Here is a 24,149-nt window from a genome sequence, read left to right on the forward strand (position 1 = left end):
CCTGTGACAGATTCCCCACCGCGCTGGGACATATAGCAGCAGGCAGAGGAGAAAGCACGGATGCACTGCTATTTCGTCCGAAAGATGGTACTATGGGCATTTTGCCAAAAGTAACATTTTCGACCGATATGTTTCAGGGGCCGAAATTTTGGTGCATCCCTAGTTAAAAGTTTATAATGAGTGGAAGATTGTCAAAGAACTCCATCATAGAATTTCAAAACATACACCGATCTATCCCCAAAGTCGGACAACAGCGACCCAACCAGTCACATCAATCAGGTGCAGGCTCCAAGCATACGAGCGTAACAAAATCCTGAAATTCCAACGTAGAGCCACACATTCGACAGTTCATAAACTAATCAGATTCATTGAAAGTTCGTACCATCCAAGTACACAGCAATATCCCACACTGATCCCATAGCCTTTCACACGTTCCACCAGATGGGCTTAAAAAGAAGAACCCCATTTATGTAAAAAGTGGACTCTTGCAGTGGGGCATGTGACACTGACGTATTGAAATGGCACTGTGAGCTATACTGCTGTAAGGCCCCCGTACACCAGCAGTTTTTTAGCTCATAGTGCCAACTCAATAAACATACAATACTCAGCGCTGCCCAAAGCGGGAGCACAAATCCAACCTAGGGTGACTACACTACTTATTCTTGGGGAGATACTCAGAAAGTTGTGTCACTTTAGGACAGGAAGTTATGGATAAGCGTATTACTGCCAGGATCTCAGGTTACCAGTAGTGAAACTTGGGTAAGGTAAGCTACTATGTTCTGAATCTTTCTATCCAGGTTTAGATACTTTTTAAAAAAGAATTCTGAATGACCTCTATGGGTAGCAGCTCCAGTTCTGTGCTCATTTTACATTCTCTGATTTTATTGAATCAGTCCCCCTTAGAACTGCATGGAGAGCAGTTAGTATGGGCTTCTCTTTCTTTTTATATATTAGGAGCAACTAAGCAGTATCAAAATATTTTTATTTTCAAATACCAGCAGTGCTCAGGGAATTTTGGTGACTAGAAATGAATTAATAGGTCTTCATTGATTGAGATGTAACTCAAAATTGGCATATTTTTGGACTGCAGATGTCTGCAAATTTTTTAAAGTATATCTAAAATCATTTTTTACTTAAATCCACTGTCATGTTTTTTTTTTCCTTTTTGTTTTCTTTTCTATATCCATACTTAAGAACTCCTCTGGATCTCCCCGAGTGTTCAGCTCTTCAGGTTGACTGCTGGCTCTCCGGGCCGCTGGGAATTTTCTGTGGCTCTTCTGCTGTAGGCTGACTGGAGTAGTGACAGCAGTTTCAATACTCCTTTCAGCTAGGAGCAGGGAGCAGCAAGCCGGGGCTGGGAAGGAGGTGTAGGCTACGTTCTCTCCTCCATCTCTTCTGTTGCTGTCCTCCTATTCTCAATGCAGTCTGAACTCCTGTGCTTCCTAGCCTTCTGGCTGAGTTTAGACCAGATTCAGTCTCTTCTGTCCCCAGGAGCACTCTGATGTCCATTTAGACGGAGTGTAACACAGAAGCAGCAGCCACCCCTAATGAAGCTGCTTGCTAAGACTCTCTTTCCCTTATCTCTGCCTTCTCACTTCTCTCCATGGCTGTCTATGTTTCCTTTATGACATTTGGCACCCGAGCAGAGAGTGGTCTCTTAATGCCAAGCACAGAGACCCTCAAGAATGGGGAAAGCTGACAGTCACAACCAGCAGTGGAGATGCTTTCAGCACCTCTTGGATGCATAAGCCTAATGCTGACCAATAAACAAGTTAATAATATTGTTCCTTTATTGGAAGAGTACTTTGTAATTGTTCATATATTGAAAGTAGCCTGGCTGGGTGCACACAGGCAACTTGTGACATTGTTGGGCCCCATAGTCTGTCATGGCACACTATGTGCATCGCTATATTAAACCATTTCCTCTATTTCACTATGGCATGCTGTTGGTCCCTCCCTTGCTCAGCTCATTACCCGACCCCAATTTTAGGCTCACCAGCTTTTGGAAACGTCCTTTTTCTTTCTGTCTTAGAGACATAGCAGAAAATGGTAAATCCTGTTGTTCCTGTGATCGGGGTAACCTATGATATTCTAAAAATACCATCTTTCTAAAAGTAATACATTTCTTAATTAGCACATAGTTTAAATGTTTAAAAGACCAACACATGGGGCCCCATGCAAAACGGCAATATCAAGTGTTTATATAATTAGAAGAATGAGATTTGTCACCGATCCTTAAGTATTCCAGCAACAATCATCCTTTAACCCAAAACAAAAAAGTAAGGATTTTTTTATGACTGATTCTTTAGCTGGACAAGACTGCACCCAAAGTATCAGTATTAAAGCTGAACTCCATGCAAACAGCTAAATGCATAGATGAAATGCATATGTGTGAACATGAGTTGTTTTATCCTGCTAAAAGATTAGTATCTAGCTCTGCCACACAGCACTGTCAGGCAAGGTAGAAAACCTGCTTTGTTTTCTGGTACGGTTAAGCAGTGCTGGCCATACACTCCTTGAAATTCCATCTGACTGCTGACTTAATTAAAATTTGAGCTGTGGAGGGCCCTGTTGACATCACTTGGTTAGATAAAAGTTGACTTTTCAATCAACATTTGTCAAAGGAGCCTAGTGGAAATTTGTTGGTTGGATAGTGACTGCAGCTTACTACCTAAGTGGGCAAGAGCCCTGTCAGATGGGAAAAGGAGAGGTAGGAAAGGGAGGGGCAGGTGACAAAGGGAGAAAAGAGAAGGGGAGGCAATACAACATGCATATAACAAGCAACAGATTAACAAATAAGCCTAGTAGGTGTGTAATCTACAATAGATGCCAAAGGACATGATTATAAGGTTGAAGGGTACATAAAACCGAGGTAAGTAAAGTCCTCCATAGTCTCATACAACTAAATAATAAATTAGGTCCATGAGCAATCCAACAATAACGGTGATCTTGTAAGTGTATAAAGTAACCAGAAATAATCTGTTAAATCTAAGAAGAATCAAACTTGGAAGCAAGGTGAAAGTTTGGGGATACTGGACAGCAACATGGAAGCAGTTCCATAAAGTAAAATATAGGCTAAGGAGTCACTGGAGACCATTCAGGTTTGATTTGGAGTGTCTGAGCAAACATGGCGATTCTGGTAGGGCACACTGACAGGCCCCCTGGCTCTCTGTGCCATTCCTGGGAGGACTGGAGTAAAGGGCCACTCAAGGAGAGCTTCTTGTGGAAACTCCAGAGTTCCCAAAAATAAAGGCAGTTCTCCTAAATTTGCGAATGAGGCCAATTTGCCATTTCTGGTATCATGCAGTTGAAAGGGATGACCTCAGCGATACTTGATGTTCTCCTACTTCAGCACATCTAGTAGTGGTCTGAGAACCAGCTGGAGGGTGAGTGCCTGCCATGAAAGGTCTGGAAAAAGCAGGATAGTGGTGTCCTCAAAAGATATGGTATGTTGGGCCCAGGCTGCAGTCATAATGGCTTCCTTCTCCGATTTGAAAGCGAATTTGACAGATAATGGCACAAGGCCTCTGTTGGTCTGTACAATGAGCTCTTCCTATCTACAGTGATAGATGAATCCAGAGGTTTGGCCAGAAGTACTGAAAATTGGTGGAGAGTTGGAACAATGTTTGAAGTTTGGGGACCTCATGTCTGCAGATAATGTTCTGCATGATGTGTTTCTCCATGTCATCTATGTGATAAAGCAAGTCTTAGATTTGGGAGGTATGTTTGTTTAAGGTCATCTGATGTGTATCAAGCTGTTTATGTATAGTTTCTAGCATATTCCCTACCCTAGTCACCACTTGTTGAAGTTCAGATTTTAAAGCACTTATCTCTTTCTTATTCGACTCTCCCAGCCAAGAACTTCCATATTATGGCAGGTCGGTAGAGATTTTTTGTGTGACTAGTCCCATTCATTATCTATAGCTGTGGAGGATGGGCTTCTGGAGTCCCAACCGCCTTCCATCGCTGGCAAAGAGAGGGACTAATTTGTCGACCGGGAGGAGGGTGCATGTGGGGAAGGACGATCTGGCATAATCTTGGATCCTTTGATTACAGAGGATTGTGAGGCAAAAAAGGAGCTGATTTTGCATCCTTTTACCCTAGAAGTGGGTGTTGTGGCTGGACATTGTTTTGTCTGCCCATCAGATGTGACAGGAGGTCTGAGGAAAAAAAATACAAAATCAATAAAACATATTAAAATGATTAAAAAGATGTTCAAATTAATACTTGCACATAAAGCAAAGTTGGAACGGTCTTACCACCCTTTTGCTATATGGATACCACCCAGCTGTTGTCTCATTCTGGCACACTTTTGCTAGTTTTAATTAAAAACAAAAGTTAAAAGCAAACCCCTAATAGAGCTCAACATGACAAACAGGGTGATGGGACTGGATTGTTTAAACTGCTGGTGTAGACAATCTTTCAAACATTTTCTCATACCTTTACAGTAATGAGACTTCATTGTAGGAATCCACATAGCCGCGTCCTGTCACAGAGATGTACAGATGGCTCCACGCAGGCTACAGGTAGCACCGGTCAGTCCCATGTGCAGGTTTCTGCATGGATGTGCAAGTCCATGAGAATGAGGCCTTAATATTGTTCCCACAGTTAGCAGTGCAGCCAAACAGAATTAATCCACAGCTGAGCCATCTCTATTACCCCTCTGCGAGATCGGGTAGTTTCTCAACAGTTTCTGGGTAGTTTCTCAATAGAAAAGGGTAAAACAGTATTTGCAACTAACATAGATATTAGGCCCAAGCACTGTCGTGTGGGAGCAGATCACATGCTTCCCCATACCCAGAAGCATCAGTTAGTGTTGCTAACTGTGATGGAGGAAGAAGTGGTGAAGGAGCTTAGGCAAGGTGAGTATAAGGGTGTTGGAGGGGGGCCCCTTTGAAAGACATTTTAATGTTGCCTTGCACTGGCAAGATTACATTATTTCATTAAGAAATAGGAGTGACAATTCTCAGTTATGTCACTTTTTTTTGCTTTTACATTCTGGCGATGGGTGCGTCAGTACATAATTGCTGTCCATGTCAGGAGCAAGCAGAGGAGGGTGGCTGCATTCCTACATACATGTCAACTATTCTCGTTATCGATTAGATGGATCCTCTAGCTCTTTCCTCCACGCTGGGAGGAGGGCACAACAAGCAGTGGGCGGGTGCAATAGCCAGCCTGCTATTGCAATTTGAAATGGTCAATAGCAGGCTGGCTATTGCACCTGCCCACTACCTGCTGTATTTACATTCAGCTGCCATCTGTGAAATCTTGCCACTGGCAGGTGTCATTCCCTGGCTGAAGTTATTCAAGCACCATGTGCTTACAATACAGTTGTTATATATAAAAAAAAAAAAATGTTGGTTTCGGCCCGACCTATTACTTCTGTGGCATTCATTTCAATTGAACCCCAAACACGCCTCCCACCCACAGTGTGATCGCCAGCACTGGAACGCACGGTACCGCAATGCCGTGTGTTCCAGTGCAGTGTGATTAAAAAGAAATTGTGCATGCAGTTTTATTCTGAAGTAAACTTTGTTTGTAAAACTGCATTTATGTATTTTATTTTAAATTAGGGATGGTATTTTATTCTATTTTCTATCAGATTAATCGAAAAGATAATTCCCAACTAATAGATTAGAAAAATAATTATTAGTTGCAGCGCTAAGTGGGACCATGTAGAGTGAATGTAGCCACCTTGAAATATAAAGTTGCAGGTGGGGAGAACTGAAAAGCATTTTTTAACATGCTGTATGATGCTGGCATTACAAGGGCCACAGATGACTAGCAATGAAGGTGCTGAATTTGATTTCTTTTGTGGGTTTAGTAACATTTTAATTTGCAGCTCGGACTACAACTCTATCTTTTCCAAAAGCAATGCATGTGCCTCTCACTAGTTCACTACCTTCACTTTTAAAATGACCCATCAGCATCATTATAGCATAAAAATAAGTAAAATGCTTAGAAAATAAGAGCATTTCTACACATGTGAAATGACATGTTTAAAGCCATATAATTATACTAAGTTTTTGCTGATAGATTTTGCCATTTAAGAGCCATTAGCTAGGGTTGGTGACTCTACTGGAGTTCTGTTAGAAATGATCCATGTCCTTGTGTATTAGTACTTCCCTTCCCTTCTTCTGTTATAGAGATTGGCTGTTTGAACTGGATGCTGCTTTCCAGCGGTAGAAAAGTGCTGCTCACGGGAGTGCTAACCGTAAAACATGCCACCATAACTACAGCAATCCTCTTAAACATAAGAAGGACATTTAATGGATCTCTTATAACACCATTAACATTTACAACTACTAATTGTAAACAATCCCATGGGTCTTAATGAAATGAAAGCGTTTGCAGATTTACTGTAATATACTTAGACCTCCTCTAAATCCTGAAAATCTGTTCGACTCAAATGCCATTTCTTTCAATCTTTATTAATCTCTAAATAAAGGTCACATAGTATAACTTTGAGCATGCTGTGGAAATCATAAGAGAGCCTGCTGAGTGCTAGGACCCAAGAGGATGTTCGTAGCTTGTTTGTGCACATGTCTCTTGAGTCGTTGCTGAATGTTTCTTGGTGTGAAAGATTACAGAGGACATGGCAGCCATCCTGGTTGTGGAATGTATGTGATGCTGTTCCCTTGCCTCTCATAAGGTAAACTGCTGTCTAATCTTATAATTGTGTCTCCAGCAGAAATAAGGACAGGATTCCGTATTGATATTTGTTGTTATTGACCTTTTATAAAAGTTACCTTTTGTCAAGGTAACCTTGTCTGCTTGTGATATACTAAAATATCAAAAGGACAAGAGAAGGCCACGGGTTTGTTTGTGTTAAAGAAGTATTATGACTGCATAGTTGCCTACCATTGGTTTTCCTGTAAAATTGTTAATTGTGGCTTCTTGATATTTGAAACATAAAAGGCTCCAAGTAATCTTGAATGTATCTTGTGTTTTTGCTCCCTGTAGCTAGACTTGAACTGGTCCTGCATAGTATTGGGGGACAACTCGCATACAGCAGCATTCCTTCTGCTCACATTCTGGAAGCTTATATTTTTTTGCTCAGCTTACCTAATTGGTCACTTGTATCTCTAATACATAAGCGATACATTGGAACTGCATGTATTTCATTTTAATATCTCTTTACAGCTTAATTTGTTTAAAATAACTCCTTTTTTTTTTATAGAAAAAACATGAGCTGCCACTGCTGACCTGTTAGGGTTACGCCCCCCTGGCAGGTGACACGGGCTTACCTGAGGGGCGCAGTCTAAGTACCAGCCGGTGTTCACCAGAGCTCCTGATGGTGGAGATGGGCTTGGCTGCTTGCTGGTACCAGGTCGCAGTCCCCAGGGTTGCCCCGGCAACTAGTAATCAGAGGATAAACGCAGGAGGCAAGAGCAAAGTCGGGTCCAGGCAGAAGATAAGGGTGGGCAGCAAGCGAAGAAGGGTCAGACAGTCCATGTCTATAACGAGAAAACAGCAGCACCAGCTCCTTGCAGAGCCAGTGCTTAAATACCCCTCTGAATCAGATATGACACACCCAGCTTCAGGGTACACTGGAAGTCCTGGTCTGGAATCTGTTACTATTATTATCTATACTGGTCTGGACCTTGTAAGATCCATTAGTAGAGAATCTTCTGGAAATCCTGGCTGGGATTCTGAGGAGAATGGTAAACCCTGACAGGTACTCTGAGCTTACCATAACATGACCTTGCTCTGAAAATATTAGCTACGTGACCATAATGGTGGCTGTTAGGCTTCCGTACTATAAAGATACCCTGCTCCCTATTTTTGCTTTCTACATTTCTTGTTGTACGTACATACATACATTTCTATTGTTTTATTTTTAAAGGAGCGCCTTATTAGTTTGTCTTCTATTGGCCCAAAGACCCCTTCATCTATGTGAGGCAAATCTACTTGGAAATGCTGCTGGGCGCTGTCATCTTGTTTGATGGTAGCACTGCCCAGCAGACTGTGCACCTCTGAAGCACTACATGGTCCCTGCATGATCAGGAGTGCCCTTCCTCTGCTCATTGCATCATTTACCATGATAACTCCCCAGTCACATTAAAAGTGACTATGGAAAATATATTATATATACGAATTTCCCCATGCTTAAAAATAATGCAAGATTTCTGAGGTAAATTCACTTTTTACTATCGTTATATTTCATAACACTAGACGTAAATTGACACATGCTACTTTACTAAGACCTGAACTTGAAGCAGGCACGGCCTTTCCGGATATCTAATTGAATTATCTAGCTGGTCAACTTAAACATGGCACTTACCTACGATTCCTTCTACAGGGGATGCCCATTTAGCTCAGATTGTAAACATCCCATCCCACTCATTTGCTTGGAAGCAAACGATTGTTGCCCAGGCCAAATTCTGATGTTCCGAGTGATCTTACCTTATAGGTTTTAAGACACTTCTGATAACCACGTGTGGCGGATCAGAGGAGTGGTGGTTTTGTTGGATGTATTTGGTGATTGTACTTTGTGTTCCTTTGATCAATTGCAGACAAAATTTGGTCTATAAAGAACATATTTCTATAGATGAGGTGTGGGTGTTGTCACAGCGCTAAAGGTCTAAATAAATGAAACATAAATATATAAATATTAAATATATAAGGATTTACAGTGAGAAACCACCCGGTGGAAAAGGTCTTCAGAGAGACCTAATGATATGAACGAAATATGACAGACAGATATGTCCGTTGAAACCTAAACATGTGCTGATGTGTAATCATGAAACTCCTATAAACTATATTCCCCAATAGGGTACCACGGTGAATAAATACAGTGTAACAGGGTTTGCAAACCACAAAGTTAAAAAAATACAGAATAAAACGTGTAAAATTGACTAATAAATATAAGACCAATCACAAAAAATGTCTTATAGGTGCATCATATCGTGCAAATAACAAATAAAATGAAAAACTGAAAAAATCAGTGGAACAAAAGCATCAATCAAAAATGTAATGATATTGAATAACCACATAATATTTATATATTTGTTTCATTTATTTAGACCTTTAGCGCTGTGACAACACCCACACCTCACCTTTTCCACTTCTCATAGCAGCTTTAGGCTTACTACTGATAGTCCACTTTCCATAAGCGCAGATCTTTGTTGCAATCATATTTCTATAGATATCTACAATTTGAGACCTGCATTTAATTCCCAGTTTAGAGTTGATAGGGTTCGGATCTCAAACTACCCATTTATTGGCATTTTCAAGTGCAAAGGTCCCAAAGGTTTACTCTCAACTCTGTATTTTCAACTGTTGTGCACAAAATTAGGGAGATCTCCTCTAGCGGTAAGATCCAAATGGCATTTATGTATCCCATCCATGTCAGATGAGGATTGCGAGTACATTTGTTCTCCTCGCCTAACAGTTTCCCTAGCTGTAAACAGTAAAATGATCCAACTCTACATTATACATGAAGCATTCCTATCGCCAGTGCAGCTCTGTGGGATGGGGCATATGCCCACGTCAAATTTTTTTGGACGTTTCCAGACAAATGCAGATTTCCTTCACACACTTTGGCATTGTCGGGTGATTTCTGATTATTGGAGGCAGGTAACTGCTACATTTTTATCACTGCTATCAAGGCCGGTCCCCTGTATGCCAGCAGTATGAATTTCTGTTCTCCTTAATGAGGAGATATGGCCTAGGTACTCCAGACCTGTTTTTGAGGGAAACATTGTTTTTTTTTTTTTTTGTCTATACTGCTTGTCTTTTGCACTTGTAAAACACTGTACTTTGAGTATTATATCTGATACAATTATCTTAGACAGATTTTGTAACAATGACAATGTTTAATGTTTGTTTTATATGTTTGCAAGTTACTGTGCACAGTCATTCGATCTATCACTTACTCTACGACTGTAATCTTGCTTGTTCTGTGCAATAAAATAAAACACTGCAAGTATACATAAATAGCTGTTGATCTTTCAGAAAGCCCTGTCTGAGTTCTCCCCTGCTGGGTTCCATAATAAATCTTTCTCATATCCATAAACAAAAGAAAGGTGTTCTGTAGTCCACAGAGTGTGACTGGGTAGCATTGATCAAGCAAAACAAATGGGTAGCATTGATAACGCGGCCTAGGATTTCAGTGTAGCAGAGGTAGTTTGTTAGCAACCCAAATGGGATGTTAGGGAAATGTGCTTGTAATGGAGAAATTAGTTGAATGTGTTTTTTTTTTTTTTTTTTTTTATTACACACATTTTTACTAATTTAAAAACCCTGTTCTGATAAATATTTAAGCAACAGTTATGTGAAAAATTATGTACACCCCATGGAAATTGACTTTTTGGCATAGCTAGATCCTCATTAAAAGAATAGTTTATAGATAAAGGTAATATACTTGATTTAAGTTGTTGATTATTGGCAGTGTGGTGCCTCATTATTATCTAAAGCAGTCCTAATACTTCTCAAAACTTAACTTGTAAAAAAAAAAAAAGGCTTATGGGTGCATATATTTTGTATACAGCTTTTTTCTATTTTCAATAGACTTAACTTGTAGAATTGAACTTCTCTCTCTAGCGTCAGTAATCTGACCCTGCTCATGTGTTCTTGCTGACTGACAGAGCAGGCTGTGGATCATCTTGCTGGTCCTGTGTCATGAGCGGTTTCATGCGGCTGGCCACAATAACATTACCATTTGGACTCCTGTTTACAAGAGCCATGGCTTGGACCTCAAGTGGAAAAACACACAGCGATCTTGTTAACAATCTTAGAAGTAAGTCGCAGTCTCTGTTTATTTGAAGAATGCAATAAAAGTAGGTACAATTTTTTTATAAAATATCTTTAAGAACTGAATGTGCTAGCTGTGACCCCCTTTACTGCTGTGCCCAAATGTAAATCTGCTGATTTTTAGTGAATCAAGTGAATAAACGTTCGTCTGAGGATCTCCATTTAAAATAATGAGTAGTCTGTTAGAATTGATTTCAGTGTTCACATCTTTTACATCAACCCACTGTTTTTAAGAACATGCTTAAATGAGGCAATCAGCAAGTGAACTGCTAATGTTATACAGGAATTAAGGCAACTGTGTTGAAGTCAGAAAGTCCCCTCAGTTTACATAAAAAAACTTTTTTTTTTTTTACCCCATGCAAACAGTTTAAAATTGCAAGTTAAAATAGTGCGTGCATCTGCACTTGCAACACTATGTGCCTGCTGTGCAGGCATAGCAGAGGGACTTGGATTCTCTATGACCTCTTGGCTCCAGCCTTGCTGGCTGCTCAGCCCAGTGATTATAAACTTTCCATATCTCCCAGCATTATGCTCTTCCATTTGCATAAGGGCTTGTTCGCACCGAAAGCGTGTGCGTTCTAGAGCCGTAGCTGCTTTCGGTGTGAACAAGGCAGTAGGGGCAGATACCATCACTACACAGAACAGTGTGGCCTGTACCAGTCCAGCCCTGTGTTTTCCTTTCTCATTTGACAAGACATCTGCATTTTTTAAAACGAGTACCAAATGGCTGATAAATGGACGAGAGAGGAGGATTATGGTGGGTAAAGAACTGACCTGGTCCTTGGCAAAGAGTGAAAGTGATTCTATAGAGAACTCCCTATGAGAAAATGATTACATTACTTCCCTCAAATAGCACCCCTTCATTACCTCCATCTAGTGCTGGTGAACCGACAAAGGAAGATGACTGATGGATAAGGTATTTGTAAGTGCATACATACACTATTTTCACCATTTTTGAGCATTTGCATTAAAAAATATGTTTTCATTTTGCTATAGGGTATCTATCCCTAAAAACAAAATGCCATATTTCAGCTTACCACTCCTTGGATATGGTGGAACCGGATGATCCTGCCATTAACACACTTCCTGTCCTAGGGTGACAACGCTCACCCACTCTATTGTTGTGATGGAAGAGCAGCATTGCCATCCTAATACAGGAAGAATGTAAGGATTACAGAATATATTGCCTTTCCATCTCCATAACCTATAGAGAAGGTGTTCTGTAGTTCACATAGGCAATTTAGGCAGGAAGATTAATATAATACTGCAGAGTGCTCAGGACACAGAACAGCACCGGATATCTGGCAGAATCATTGGGTAATTTTTACACTTATTTAAAATGTATAACAAAATGCTTTAGGGCTGCAACCAACTAATCGATAATGAGAATAGTTGTCAACTATTTTCATTGTCGATTAGTTGGTTGGATCCACTAGCTCTCCTCCACGCTAGAAGGGGGGCACAGCAAACAGTGGATGGGTGCAATAGTCAGCCTGCTATTGGCTTTTGCCCCAGCCCCACTACCTGCTGTATTTACATTCAGCTGCCGTCTGCGGAATCTTGCCACTGGCAGCTGTCATTCCCTGGCTGAAGCTATAAAAAAAAAAAATAATAATTATGAAAAGTGGGTGAAAAAAAATCATTTTCGGTTTTGGCCTGAGAAATTCTGGTGCGGAAGGTGCGTTGCAGTGTCATTAGTTTCAATGGCACCCCAAACACGCCTCTCACCCACAGTGTGATCGCCAGCACTGGAACGCATGGTACCGCGATGCCGTGCATTTTCAGTGCAGTACGATTGCAAAAAATTGTGTATGCAGTTTTATTCTGAAGTAAAATTTGATGTTTGTAACACTGCATTTGTGTATTTTATTTTAAATTTAAGGATGTATTTATTTTAGGAATGCGGAAATTTAACGAATAATTCCTCGATTAATCGTTAATTTTTTTGATCGATTTAAAATTCTTTTGATCGGTACTCACCTCTCCGTCGGCTTCCGGGAGTTCCATCCTCCCCCCTTCCCCAAGTGGCTCCGTCGGCTAATGAAGGGAAGGGGGGAGGAGTCCGGTGATGTCGATCTCCGTGATGTCACCGGACCCCTTCCCTTCGTTAGCCGACGGAGCCACTTGGGCCGGTTCAGAACCATGAACTTTGTTGAAAGTGAGAAATAATTTGCAAACGCAATGCAGAAGATTTATCAAGCAAGACAGTGAATGAATTAGTTGTGTATATATAGTGCTATATCTAGCTACCGTTTTCAGCCAAGGAATTGAATGGTCAGGACCAGTACATAGAGATATATCCATGTATACAAGCCCTAAAACCACACATGGACAGTTCATCTCTCTTTGGGGTTCCATTTGCACAATTTTCCTGTCCTTTTGTTGCTTGTTACCCTAGTGGATGGAACCTGACTGCAACACCTACAATGAAACTGCAATGACAGATGAATCTCATCCTTCTGCATCTGCTATATTGAGGAACTGTCACCAGCCAGATGATGTGCAGAGAACTTTTTCTGCAGCAACCAGGACGGGCGCGTTGACATGCGAATTCCTGGAATTCCCAAACATTCTCAGATTCTATCTTGTTGATGTAACGTTTTTTCTTTTAGAGAATGGAGTGATCCGGTCTCAGCGCGTGTTTGATGCTCTGACAGAGACAGACCGAGCACTTTATATCCAAAACTCCCCATATATGGATTCCCCACAAAGTATAGGTAGGGCACCTGCCTATTACACACTGTGTCTAATGTTGTCCGTTTCACACATTATTGTATTCATTATTGATTATCACACTTATACATACTGTAGACTAGTTTTAGAATATTAGTACTGTTAATTGTATCATCTTGTATTACTTTGTCGTGGCCCCTAAAATCAGTTAAAAAAAAAAAAATGGTCAAAAGCAACAGCAAGAAAATATTTGCTAGAAAATGCTGAGATTTTCTTTTCTTTTATTGGATAAAAATGTAAGTATCAATACAGGGCAGAAGACGGGAATCACCAGCACTCAGTAATATATCATTCAATATATCCGTTTATTTGGACAAACCGTCACAATGAAAAAAGCCAACGTTTAGGGGGCCACACACGGTCCCTTCATCAGGGCAAGAAGATGCGATGTATCAATACAGGTTTTTATTTATCTTCTGTTTGTAAGTTGTTTCAAAACAAACTTTTTGTTTGTTTGATACAGGCAGTCCCCAAGTTACATACATCCGACTTGCATACGACTCCTACTTGCAAACGGAGGCTATTACTGTACAGCAGGTGTAGTTGTAATGCTATTATGCTCATGCTGACGAGTAGTGCCTGCCTTTTTGGGTCTGTTCACTGTACTGTATGTACATTACAGGAAGTCGGCTCTTGTTAGATGTGCAGACGAGGGGTGCCTTCTTATTCCGGGTCACTGTGAGGTCTTTATTGCTGTCTGTATCTTCATTAGAAAGAATTAGTCTCACTTCCTGTCCTTGAGACAACAGGAAGTGAGGGAAAATCTACCCCTTGGAAGGGAAATTCACTCCTGTTAGAGTAATCATGGGGAAAAAGGTGCCTCCACTGAATCTTTATCACCAATCCTTGTTTCCACGACAACCCAAAATTTTTAATCCAATTGTCACAGGGACAGAAAGTGTGGTGAAATCTTCTGAACAGGGGCACACACAGCAAAACAAACGTTACAGGGGGTTAACCCTTCCCTATGCTATCCAAAACAAAAAAATTTGGGCTGGAGTTGCACTTTAAAAATGTACTTGTTCCAACTTGCATACAGATTCAACTTAAGAACAAACCTACAGACCCTATCTTGTTCGTAACCTGGGGACTGCCTGTACTGATGAATACATTTGTTGCCTAAATAAACACTTAAAAATCTGAGATATCTGCTGCACTTTAATCTTTTGTGCAGACAAATTATTTGAAGGTTTGGATTTAATGAGGTCACTTTTTGATGTGCGTTGTTATAAGCATATGAGTAAGGATGACAGAGATATGACGCTAATGCTAAATTTAATAGCACTGCGTAAGAAAATGTCTTTACCATTAATCTGCTCAACCTAAACGTTTCTAATATTGTGTTGCGTTGGTGTACCACCACAGTGAATGGCACTGTGCTGCTGTAAGCACATTGCGGTCATTTGCAGTAAAACACGCATTTCTGTGCATTTTCATAATGTACCTATCCAGATGCATAATGCACCTATCCTATCCCTAATTTTCTGCAAGAGAGTTTGAGCAGCAGCAAGATGTATTAATTAGAACAGCCTCAATGTAGACAATTCTGGATTTCTCCTGGCAAAAAAAAAAATCTGTATAATTTTAAAAGGTGCTCATATTTAGAAAACATTTTGTTGGATAGGTTCACTATTTGCAAAAAAGGGGCAAAAGCAACTTTAAAGGTCAATTGCTGTCCAATCACATGTTGAACCCCTGTTACTGTATATTAGAAAAGGTTTTACAACGATCGCATCGTTGTATGGAATAATTGTGAGTTCGTTCTTCTCTCCTGCTACTCATGTTTTGCACTGGCTCTGAATGCCTTGATCTTTTGAAATCTGTCAATAAATGTATATGGCCAAATATTTTATACTCTACTAGTTCAGCACTTTCTATGAGTGGCATGTTGCTGGTACATTACAACTTTAAAGTAAACCTTTCCTAAGAAAATTTATGGAAGCTGCCATTTGCTGACCTTTTTTCTTAAAGTGACACTAAACTCGGGAGTTAAATCTTTAAAGGAGAACTATGAGGAGTGCTTTTCACTCACCTCATAGTTCTAGCCGACCTGTGACAATGAGACTGTCACAGGTCGGCTCAGTAGATCGGGAGGTGAGCGAACACATACCGGCACTCCTCAATTTAGTGTCACTTTAAATTGCTGGTTGCTGGGCTGTTAGGTTGACTGTGGCTTTAACACTTTCTGAGTGAGAGCCAGAACAAATTTGTAGAACAGGAAAGTAACAATGATGCAGAATAAGAGGTCATCAATGGCAGCCTTCTTGTTTCTTTGAGTGAAGGGTTCCTTAACGTTTTGAGACATCTGTCTAGCCATACCTCAAGTATGCACTCTCCATCAGTAAATTCCATGAATTTAGTCAATACTAGGAATAAAAATTGATTTTTAGCCATTTGCTATTTATATCATCAAAACATTTGTCCTAGTTAGATGACTGAATTAAATTGTTAGTTTTATTATGGAATTCACTTTTTTCAAATGATTTGCTTTTAAATATTTGTCCTAGTTAGATGACTGAATTAATGGATTTTAATAGTGCCCATCTTTTCTTGCCCACAGGATACAGGGCTACAATTAGTGCACCCCATATGGTGAGTGCCCAATGCATTATTTCTATTTTTAACTTTAGTGGCGAAAATAAATAGTTTGTGCCAAAAAGATCCTCATTATAATGCACCAACGTTTTGAATTCTAACCAGTATTTCTAAAAGGTAAAGTGGATCTAGCAACAGATATATTTGTATTATAAAGTGCATGCCGGCTAAGTAATGTGTAAAAGGTATGTATTCCCTCTTTCAGAGATCGCAGTACTGCCACTGCCAATGTCTTCATCTGTTTTTCTTTCCTGAAATACAGAGCCATCTTTGTTTAGGCACCATTCACGGTCGGCATCTGTTTTTGGACCGATATGCTGGCTCCTAGATGACACAATCATGTAAATTCTAATACAGGTGCAGTTTTCACTTTGTGACTTGCAACAAAGTTGCAATCTGATCACGGGAGGAAAAGCTTTCTCCTGCCTGCAGTAGACTGATGACATCATCTCAGCCTAGGCAAAGCCATTTTGCTAGGGATGAAAGTGCCTAAAAATGGGAGAGCTTTTTTGGAAAATAATTTTTTTTGCTGTATATTTTGATGTGAAGACTTTAATCATGCACGCTTGTAAAGTTCCTGAAATGTCCACTTTACACAATACATGAACATGGTATTGCTTTTATTAAAGTGTCTCCATGCAAAATAGAAAAAATATAGAAAGTTTTCAATCACAATATACTTCTTCTTCTTTTTTTTTTTTTTTCTTTCTTACTCAAAGTACTAAAGTTATTACCTGAAGATCCTGCTGTTTCTCTTAATATGCAACTAATTCCACAATGATTGTTATTCTGAGTCTTTTTTTTCTGTGGTATTCATGTGTCTTGCAGCATGCACATGCCCTGGAAGTATTAGAAGATAAATTGGTTGAGGGGGCAAAAGTATTGGACGTTGGCTCTGGGAGTGGATATCTCACTGCCTGCTTTGCAAGAATGGTTAGTAAGTTTTCATAAATGTTTTATATTTAGGTAAAATAGCTATAAATATGTAAGAGATTGTGCGACAAATTGATGATTTACAGGGTGAAGAGTTTGGAGAAGTGAACAATCTAGGCCAAAATGGCTGATTTGGAAAAATGTACAAATTCAGCTGACTTTCCAGGTCAGCTATGTTGTCCTAGATTGTTCACTTCTCCTGCCTTCTCAAAACTCAACCCTTTTGTAAATGACCCTGTTAGCCTGGCCATATAAGGGCAGATGACTAGACTGAGAACAAGGTTAAGAGAGGAGAGAAAAAGACTTGCGAAAAACACTAGGCTTGCTAAGGCCTAACTATAGAAAAATTTAATATATAAGTAATAGTGAGCTATCCTAGTTAAAGCGGAACTCCAGGCAGATGTAAAATTCCAAAATTAATTATATAGATATTTTTTTTTTAGCATCAGTCTAAGTATTTGACTTTAACTTGGTATCAGACTCTTAGCAGTCCATGTACAGCAGAGCTGGAAGGAGTATTAGTACAAGAATCCAATCAGTTGCCGTGGTCATGTGCTAATAAGGAACCTGCTGATAGGAGGAGAGCGAGCAAAGCGACAAAGAAATTAACTCATCAGTCTGCTCTTCTCCCTTCATTGTCCAGTCACATGTTGGAGGGACCAGGCCTGTATGTGGAACTTAACTGCTGCATAGAAAAGTCAGGTTTCCTGCCCTCGGCTCAGCTCCGCTCACGGTGTTCTCCATGCAGAGAGTGGTGACTGCCAGTCACCACTCCCCACAGGCATACCCCCTTCCCCTATCCCTGTTCTTCCAGTGCTCATTAGAGGGACAGATCGGGGAGGGGTGGGCACAGCAGGCTCTGTCTCTAGAGAGCTGTCAATCAGGCAATGCCAAACACACATTGTTGATTAAAAAGGTACAAGTTATCGGTATTGAAATTTCTCAGTTTGGATTTTGGATGAATACAACAAAGGTACCACAAGATTCTACTTTTCAGGCTGATGGCTTATTAAAAATGTTATTTCTTAGGTAGGCCCCACAGGAAAAGTTGTTGGCATTGACCATATTGATCAACTTGTCCGTGAGTCAATTGAAAATGTCCAAAAGGATGATTCAACATTACTGAGCTCTGGTCGTATAAAATTTGTAGGTGAGTATATGTCACAATTGACTTGTGCAACAAATTGTTTAGCTACTGTATTTCAAAACATGATTCCCAAGCTATAGTATTATAAAATATGTGCTATATACACAGAATCACAACTACAGGGATCAGTTGTACCTTTTTACTTCTATCTGCCCCACCTACAAACTTGCCCAGCGGTATCAGGATAGGTTGTGCAGAAGTATCTAGTTTGCTGATTGTAAATAATTTAAAGAGAAATATGGCGACATTTATTTGATCAATACTCATAATGTGAAGCGGTGGGGTTGGTTAACCCTGGGTCTCATTTACATTTAACATGATAATTACCTGTCGCACAGTAGAACATTGCTTTCTATGGTAAGCACATCTGCTGTCCACAGCAAAGCGTGGAATCCACCTGTAATAATGTTATATTAATAATGTATATATTGGGTACATACTGAGTTTCACTGTGTTATACCAAACAATGGTATATATATATTGGCACTATTGTAGCTGTTACTACTGGAATTTACATTTGGGTCTTTTTTTAAAAAAAAAATCAATATTGTTACCCAAGATTCACACTTTTTTTTATTTAAACGAGAACTATGGTGTAAGTGTTTTTCCCCATAGTTCTCTTTAGGGTCACGGGAGGACATATGCTAACCTCCTCCCATGACCCAAAGCTCAGTATATCGCGGGCTATTGCCCGCAATATACTGAGAGTGCCACAGCCAGGACAGATGCTGACAATATTGTCAAAATCCACCCAGCTGCGTCATTACATGGCGCCCGGCTTCCTGATTGGCCAGCTTCCCGAGCAACTGGGAAGCCGGGCAGCGTGTAACGACTCGCTGCCCAGCTTCCTGATTCCAAAAGTATCAGGCTGGGCATCGGAGCATTTGGGAGAGTACAAGTAGTCGCCCAGATACTCTGTATCGCTGCATCCCTAGTCATTATGACCAAGATTTATTTATTGCAGGTATTTATATGGAGCTGACACATTAAGCAGCATTTTACATGCACATTCATATCAGTCCCTGCCCTCAAGGAGCTTACAATCTAAGGTCCCTCTCTAACATGCATACATACAAGGGGCCACAATTTAGACTGCAGCTAATTAACCTATCAGCATATCTTTGAAGTGTGGGAGGAAACCGAAGTACCCAGAGGAAACCCACGCAAGCACAGGGAGAACATGTAACTATTTGATCAACTTGATAAAATTAACAATATTCAGTATTAATGTTTTTAAAACCCTTTTCCTATGCATACCTTTTTTGAGTATATATGTAAATGGGGACATTTGTTGATAATATGTTGTAGGCTTCCTAGCTGCAATGTTGCACAATGGATGTGCATTAGTGCTCTTACTGCAATTATTATGTGTGTTGGCCAACTCCATGAAAATGATGCACTCCCTACATGACTAATATCTTAACAGTTGCTGTTGTGATTGAGCAATGCACTAAGTCAGTGAGATCTTTACAACATTTAAATAAAATTTACAAGAATAAGGAAGAAAAGCTTGTAAAAATATAAAAGTCATATCAAACATTACTTTAAGTTAAACATTACAAAGTAAAAACTCAAAATATGGGCTTACTGAGACCACTATTTCCCTTTAACTGCAAAAGTATGTTTCATGTTTGTGCGATTTCCATATGAATTGACTATTTTTGTTTTGCTTTGAAAAGAAACCTAAAAAAAAATCACAGTTGACGTCACAGCACTTCTTAGTTAGTCACAATGCATCATCGTGTTGCAGTGCTCTGCTATGGAGTGCTCTCCTACTAACAGCTGCAGTCCAGTACTAAGCCCAGGAAATGAATCGATCAGCAGTTGGGCTTAGTGCTAGACTGTGGCTGTTACTAACATATAGTATATCCAGCTTGATTGCAGATTGGAGCTGCACAGTGCACGTGCTGGGACAAATAACCACTAAGCCTGCGTTATTTTAAAACGGCACCTGGGACTTCAGCAGTTAAAAAAAATAAACTCCATTTTTTTTGTTCTTGTTCATTAAGGGACACAGGAGTCGGGTATTCACAGACAATTGGGTTCTCCTGTCACCTACAGGAGGATTTGGATCTTCGCAAACCTATTTGTTATCTCCAACCAGTTGACTCTCTCCTGCTTTCAGCAGCTGGTTTGTGACTACCCATGGATCTTATCGGGTGTTCTCTAATGAGGTTGTCTCTGTTAAGCAGTGATCACACGTGCAAGGACAGTCCCACTACATCGAGTTTCTCTAGCTCACAATCCTTTTAATGGTTCAGGGGCAGCTTGCTATGTCCCGCCTTATGGTCTTGACATTGTTTTTTTTTGCTAGCAGACCCTGCTTTGCAACCTGCCATAGCTGTGATGTCAGTCTATCAAACCTTAGGCAAATATACTAAACTTATGTCCAAGGATCCAGCTACTATCCATACTTACCCTGCCTAAAATGTCAGTCTGTTGACCAGCAATGTTAAAAAGTGCATGCTTTTGACAGTGAACATCATTTTTGCGTTTCTTAGCACATCCTTAGGAAGGACAGCATGGGGGTAAAAGTACTAATTTTCCCCAGTTGTAGATGCCTAAGCCTCAAACTGGGGAAAACTCCTTCCCCTCCTGAGGCCAAGAAGAGTTCCTTTTGTTACTGCCAGGCTTCAACTCTAAGCTAGGGGATGAGTTCAATGGGCAAACCTTTTGGCTTCCACATCCTCCAAACCTTCAGATAAGTCCTATTTGGCATTAGGGGATGGCCCCACTCTCCAAAAGTGGGGGGAACATCTAATAGCCTTTGCAAACATCTGGTCAGAAAGCATCTTGGATGCCTAGGTAAGAGACTTGATTTCCAAGGGGTAACATGCTAGAGTCTTGCCCTCTGCCCCCCCATCCGTTTTATGTTGTCCTACTTGCCTGCGTCTCCGCAGAGTAGCAAACCTCAGTGCTGCTCTTTTGAACTAATGAGGTATTGCAATTTTTCCAACAGCTGAAAGGTTTCAAGGTTTTTACTCCAACCTTTTCATTGTTTCAGAGACAAAATGGGGCTTTATATGCCTGCAATCAAGTCTAAAAGTTTCACATAGAATCTGCCAGGTCTGTCATAGCCTTTTTTCCATCAAGGAGACTTTCTAGCCTCTGTGGACATTAAGGATGCCTTCTTGCCTTTCCTCATCTTTCCAGCACATCAACACTACCTACTTTTTGCTGTGGATGCTTAACACTATCAATTAGTTGCCCTGCCATTTGGTCTGCCTTCCACACCACAAGTCTTTACAAGGGTATTGGCACCGGTGCTAGCCTTACTATGCTCCCAGGGTATACCTGGACTACCCACTACTTAGTGAATAGTTAGCAAATTCTGACCAGCAATGTGATGGGGACAGTTCAGACCTTACAGGGGTTCAGTTGGATGCTGAACCTTCAGAAATCTCCAGATGTGGACCTCCTGGCTTACAGGTTCAGCAACAAACTAGACAGATTTGTCTCCAGATGCAGAGATCCTCTGTCGAAAGCAGCTGGTGCTCTGGTGACTGTGGGATCAGTACAGCCTGATCTCTGCCTTTTCCTTCTCTAAAGCTGCTTCCTCATTCACTCCATATTGTCGAGGTGGAACGTATTTGGGTGGTCCTCATAGGTGGATATGGTACTCCTATCTCATCAAACTTCTGACACACACCCTGTGGGCTCTTCCAGATCAACCGTGTCTACTATACAAAGGATGGCTTTACCACCCTGCTTCACAGGCACTGGCTTTAATGGCATGGCTGTTAAAGCCCAGGTCTTGAGAGACTGGCATCTCTAAATTAGTAATACCCACACTTTTAAAAGTTAGGAAATCTACATACAGCAAAGTTTAACGGCACACATGGAAGGCTTTTTTTTTTTGCCTGGTGTGAGGAAAGTTTTCTGTAGTCAGAACTTTTTCTGTCCTTTCTGTAGTCAGACCTGGATCAGCATTTGGCCCGAAGTGCATTGAAGGGTAAATCCTGGGCCTTGAATTTTCAGTTCAAACACTTGGTGGCATCTACTGTGTTTTGTGTAAAGGATTCACTGCAGAGGTTACTGTAAGTTAACAGAGTTGTCAGTCAGCTGGCATTTTAGATTAATGAACCGTGGGTTGTGCAGGGTGAGGCTGAGTGCGATACGTCACAATCCGCAATTTAAAAAAAACCTTTTGAAATTTTCAGGGATATTCCCCTTTCTGCACTAACTCATAAGGTTGTGTTTCTTGTTGCTATTCCCCTCTGCAAGGCGTGTCTCAGTTGACAGCCTTGTCCTTGTCCAGTGTTCATTATACAGAATGACGGAATTATCCTGACACTGGCCGTTACGAACCGGAACGATCGTGACGGGTTAATTTGGTCATCCGGCCGGGAAGGAGTTAATGAAATACATTTAAATATGATTATGTGTTTTTAACCATATTTCTTTTATTTTAAATTTAAATGTACTTTACAAGGAATGGACACTGGTCCCTGTGTGTGTGCTTTTGCATGTATTTGAAGATCACCTATCGGATATGGGTAGATGCCTTCCTCAATGAAGACTGTTTTATGAAGACTCGATTGAACAGTTGCCTAAGGCGCCAGTTTGGTTTTCCTGCATGTGGTTTGGTCATTTCCTGCTGAAATGGCAGAAACTCAATCTGCGTATGTCACTGCCGTGGAACAAGCATGCAGTCAGGATTCCTTAGCTGCATACTTGTATCAGGTCAGTGACGCACATTGTTGAAACAAGAGGGCTAGAATTTCAGCTTTGTCAGCAGGACCCGGCCAAAATTTGTCCATATGTGTATGGCCAGCTTTAAGAAGGTGGTTTGGGGTTCTGGGCACACAGGTCCTAGTGTAATTAGAATAAATTTAGCTCTGATTGTAAGAGAAAAGGAAAACCCATGTGACTTTTTATTTTATTTTGCATTGTTCTAGTGGGTGATGGTAGATCTGGCTATCCTGAAGAAGGCCCATATGATGCCATTCATGTAGGCGCAGCAGCTGCTAAGATTCCCCAGGCAGTAAGTATGGAAAAATCTTCATGTATAATTGTTTGCCTGAATTGTATCTGTAGAGTGGAATGACCTGAGCATCAAAATATGTCGTCCTGCTCTCCTGTTTTCCTAAAGCTTAGGGAATGGAAATGCACTGTTCACAGATGATCGTGTGTGTGTATATATAAAGATCGATAGATGGATAGATAGATAGATATAAAATGATAAATAGGGAAGCAGGTTGTTTACCACAACAGTAGAAGTGATTTTTTTCTGAAGATATGGGTAAACAACGCGACTTAACAGCCTTGAACGTGGGATAATTGTTGGCGTGGAGCCATGGAGCGAGTATCGGCAAAACCGCAGAATTCGTTAAATGTTCAAGAGCAGCTGTTAAAAGTGTTTTTAAAGACTGGACTGTCAGCATTTACCTGACTGTTTTGTTTTTGTATTCTCAATTGTGCTGACGCAAACCCCTGCGAGGGAAAGTCTTTTGTTTTTTGTGTTTTGATGCAAATAGTGAGGAGTAAATTAAAAGTGTGTGTGTATTATAATATATCATGTATTTATTTTTTGCAAAAAAAATCAATTTCTCCTTGCTACTTTTAGAAGGTTAGGTGACAGGCTTGGGTGTTTAGAGCAGTTGAGCATAATTTAATGTAAGAGATAACAGCTCCTGAGTTTGGGGAGTGTTGGAAAGTGACATCACTCCAGCAGCAAAAGTTCTGCAGGAGCTGTGGTCTTTTTTTGTAGCTTCTGCTCGCAGCTAATTTACCTTCCCCTGCTGTCTGGAGGGCAACATTTGTATATGATCCTGTCTTGACCTAAAGGATTTATAACAGAACATCACTGTAATGTACACCAGACTTTTCCACAGACTAATTTATTTACAGTAGCCAAAGCCTAGATATATGAACAGGATGTTTGTACATGTGGGCAAGGATATATAAGTGTGGAGGCTGGGGTTTATGTAGCCCTTTAAAAATACCCTAAAATATCTCTAAATAATGTTAGTAAATATATTTCCTA

At 40.5% G+C, this 24,149-nt stretch overlaps 1 protein-coding gene across 1 annotated transcript in view; it reads left to right on the forward strand.

The window, feature by feature from the left end:
• Window positions 1-24,149, forward strand: part of LOC108794345 (protein-L-isoaspartate(D-aspartate) O-methyltransferase-like) — a 31,302-nt gene that overhangs the window by 2,225 nt on the left and 4,928 nt on the right. Inside the window, exons 2-7 of the mRNA XM_018565374.1 lie at window positions 10,590-10,741; window positions 13,368-13,472; window positions 16,049-16,080; window positions 16,912-17,016; window positions 18,046-18,166; window positions 23,062-23,147. Coding sequence (XP_018420876.1) covers window positions 10,590-10,741; window positions 13,368-13,472; window positions 16,049-16,080; window positions 16,912-17,016; window positions 18,046-18,166; window positions 23,062-23,147 — 601 coding nt within the window. The remainder of the gene's footprint in view (window positions 1-10,589; window positions 10,742-13,367; window positions 13,473-16,048; window positions 16,081-16,911; window positions 17,017-18,045; window positions 18,167-23,061; window positions 23,148-24,149) is intronic.

Source organism: Nanorana parkeri, unplaced genomic scaffold, assembly GCF_000935625.1.
Source record: "Nanorana parkeri isolate BGI_ZX_2015 unplaced genomic scaffold, ASM93562v1 scaffold837, whole genome shotgun sequence".
NCBI classification, from domain to species: Eukaryota; Metazoa; Chordata; class Amphibia; order Anura; family Dicroglossidae; genus Nanorana; species Nanorana parkeri.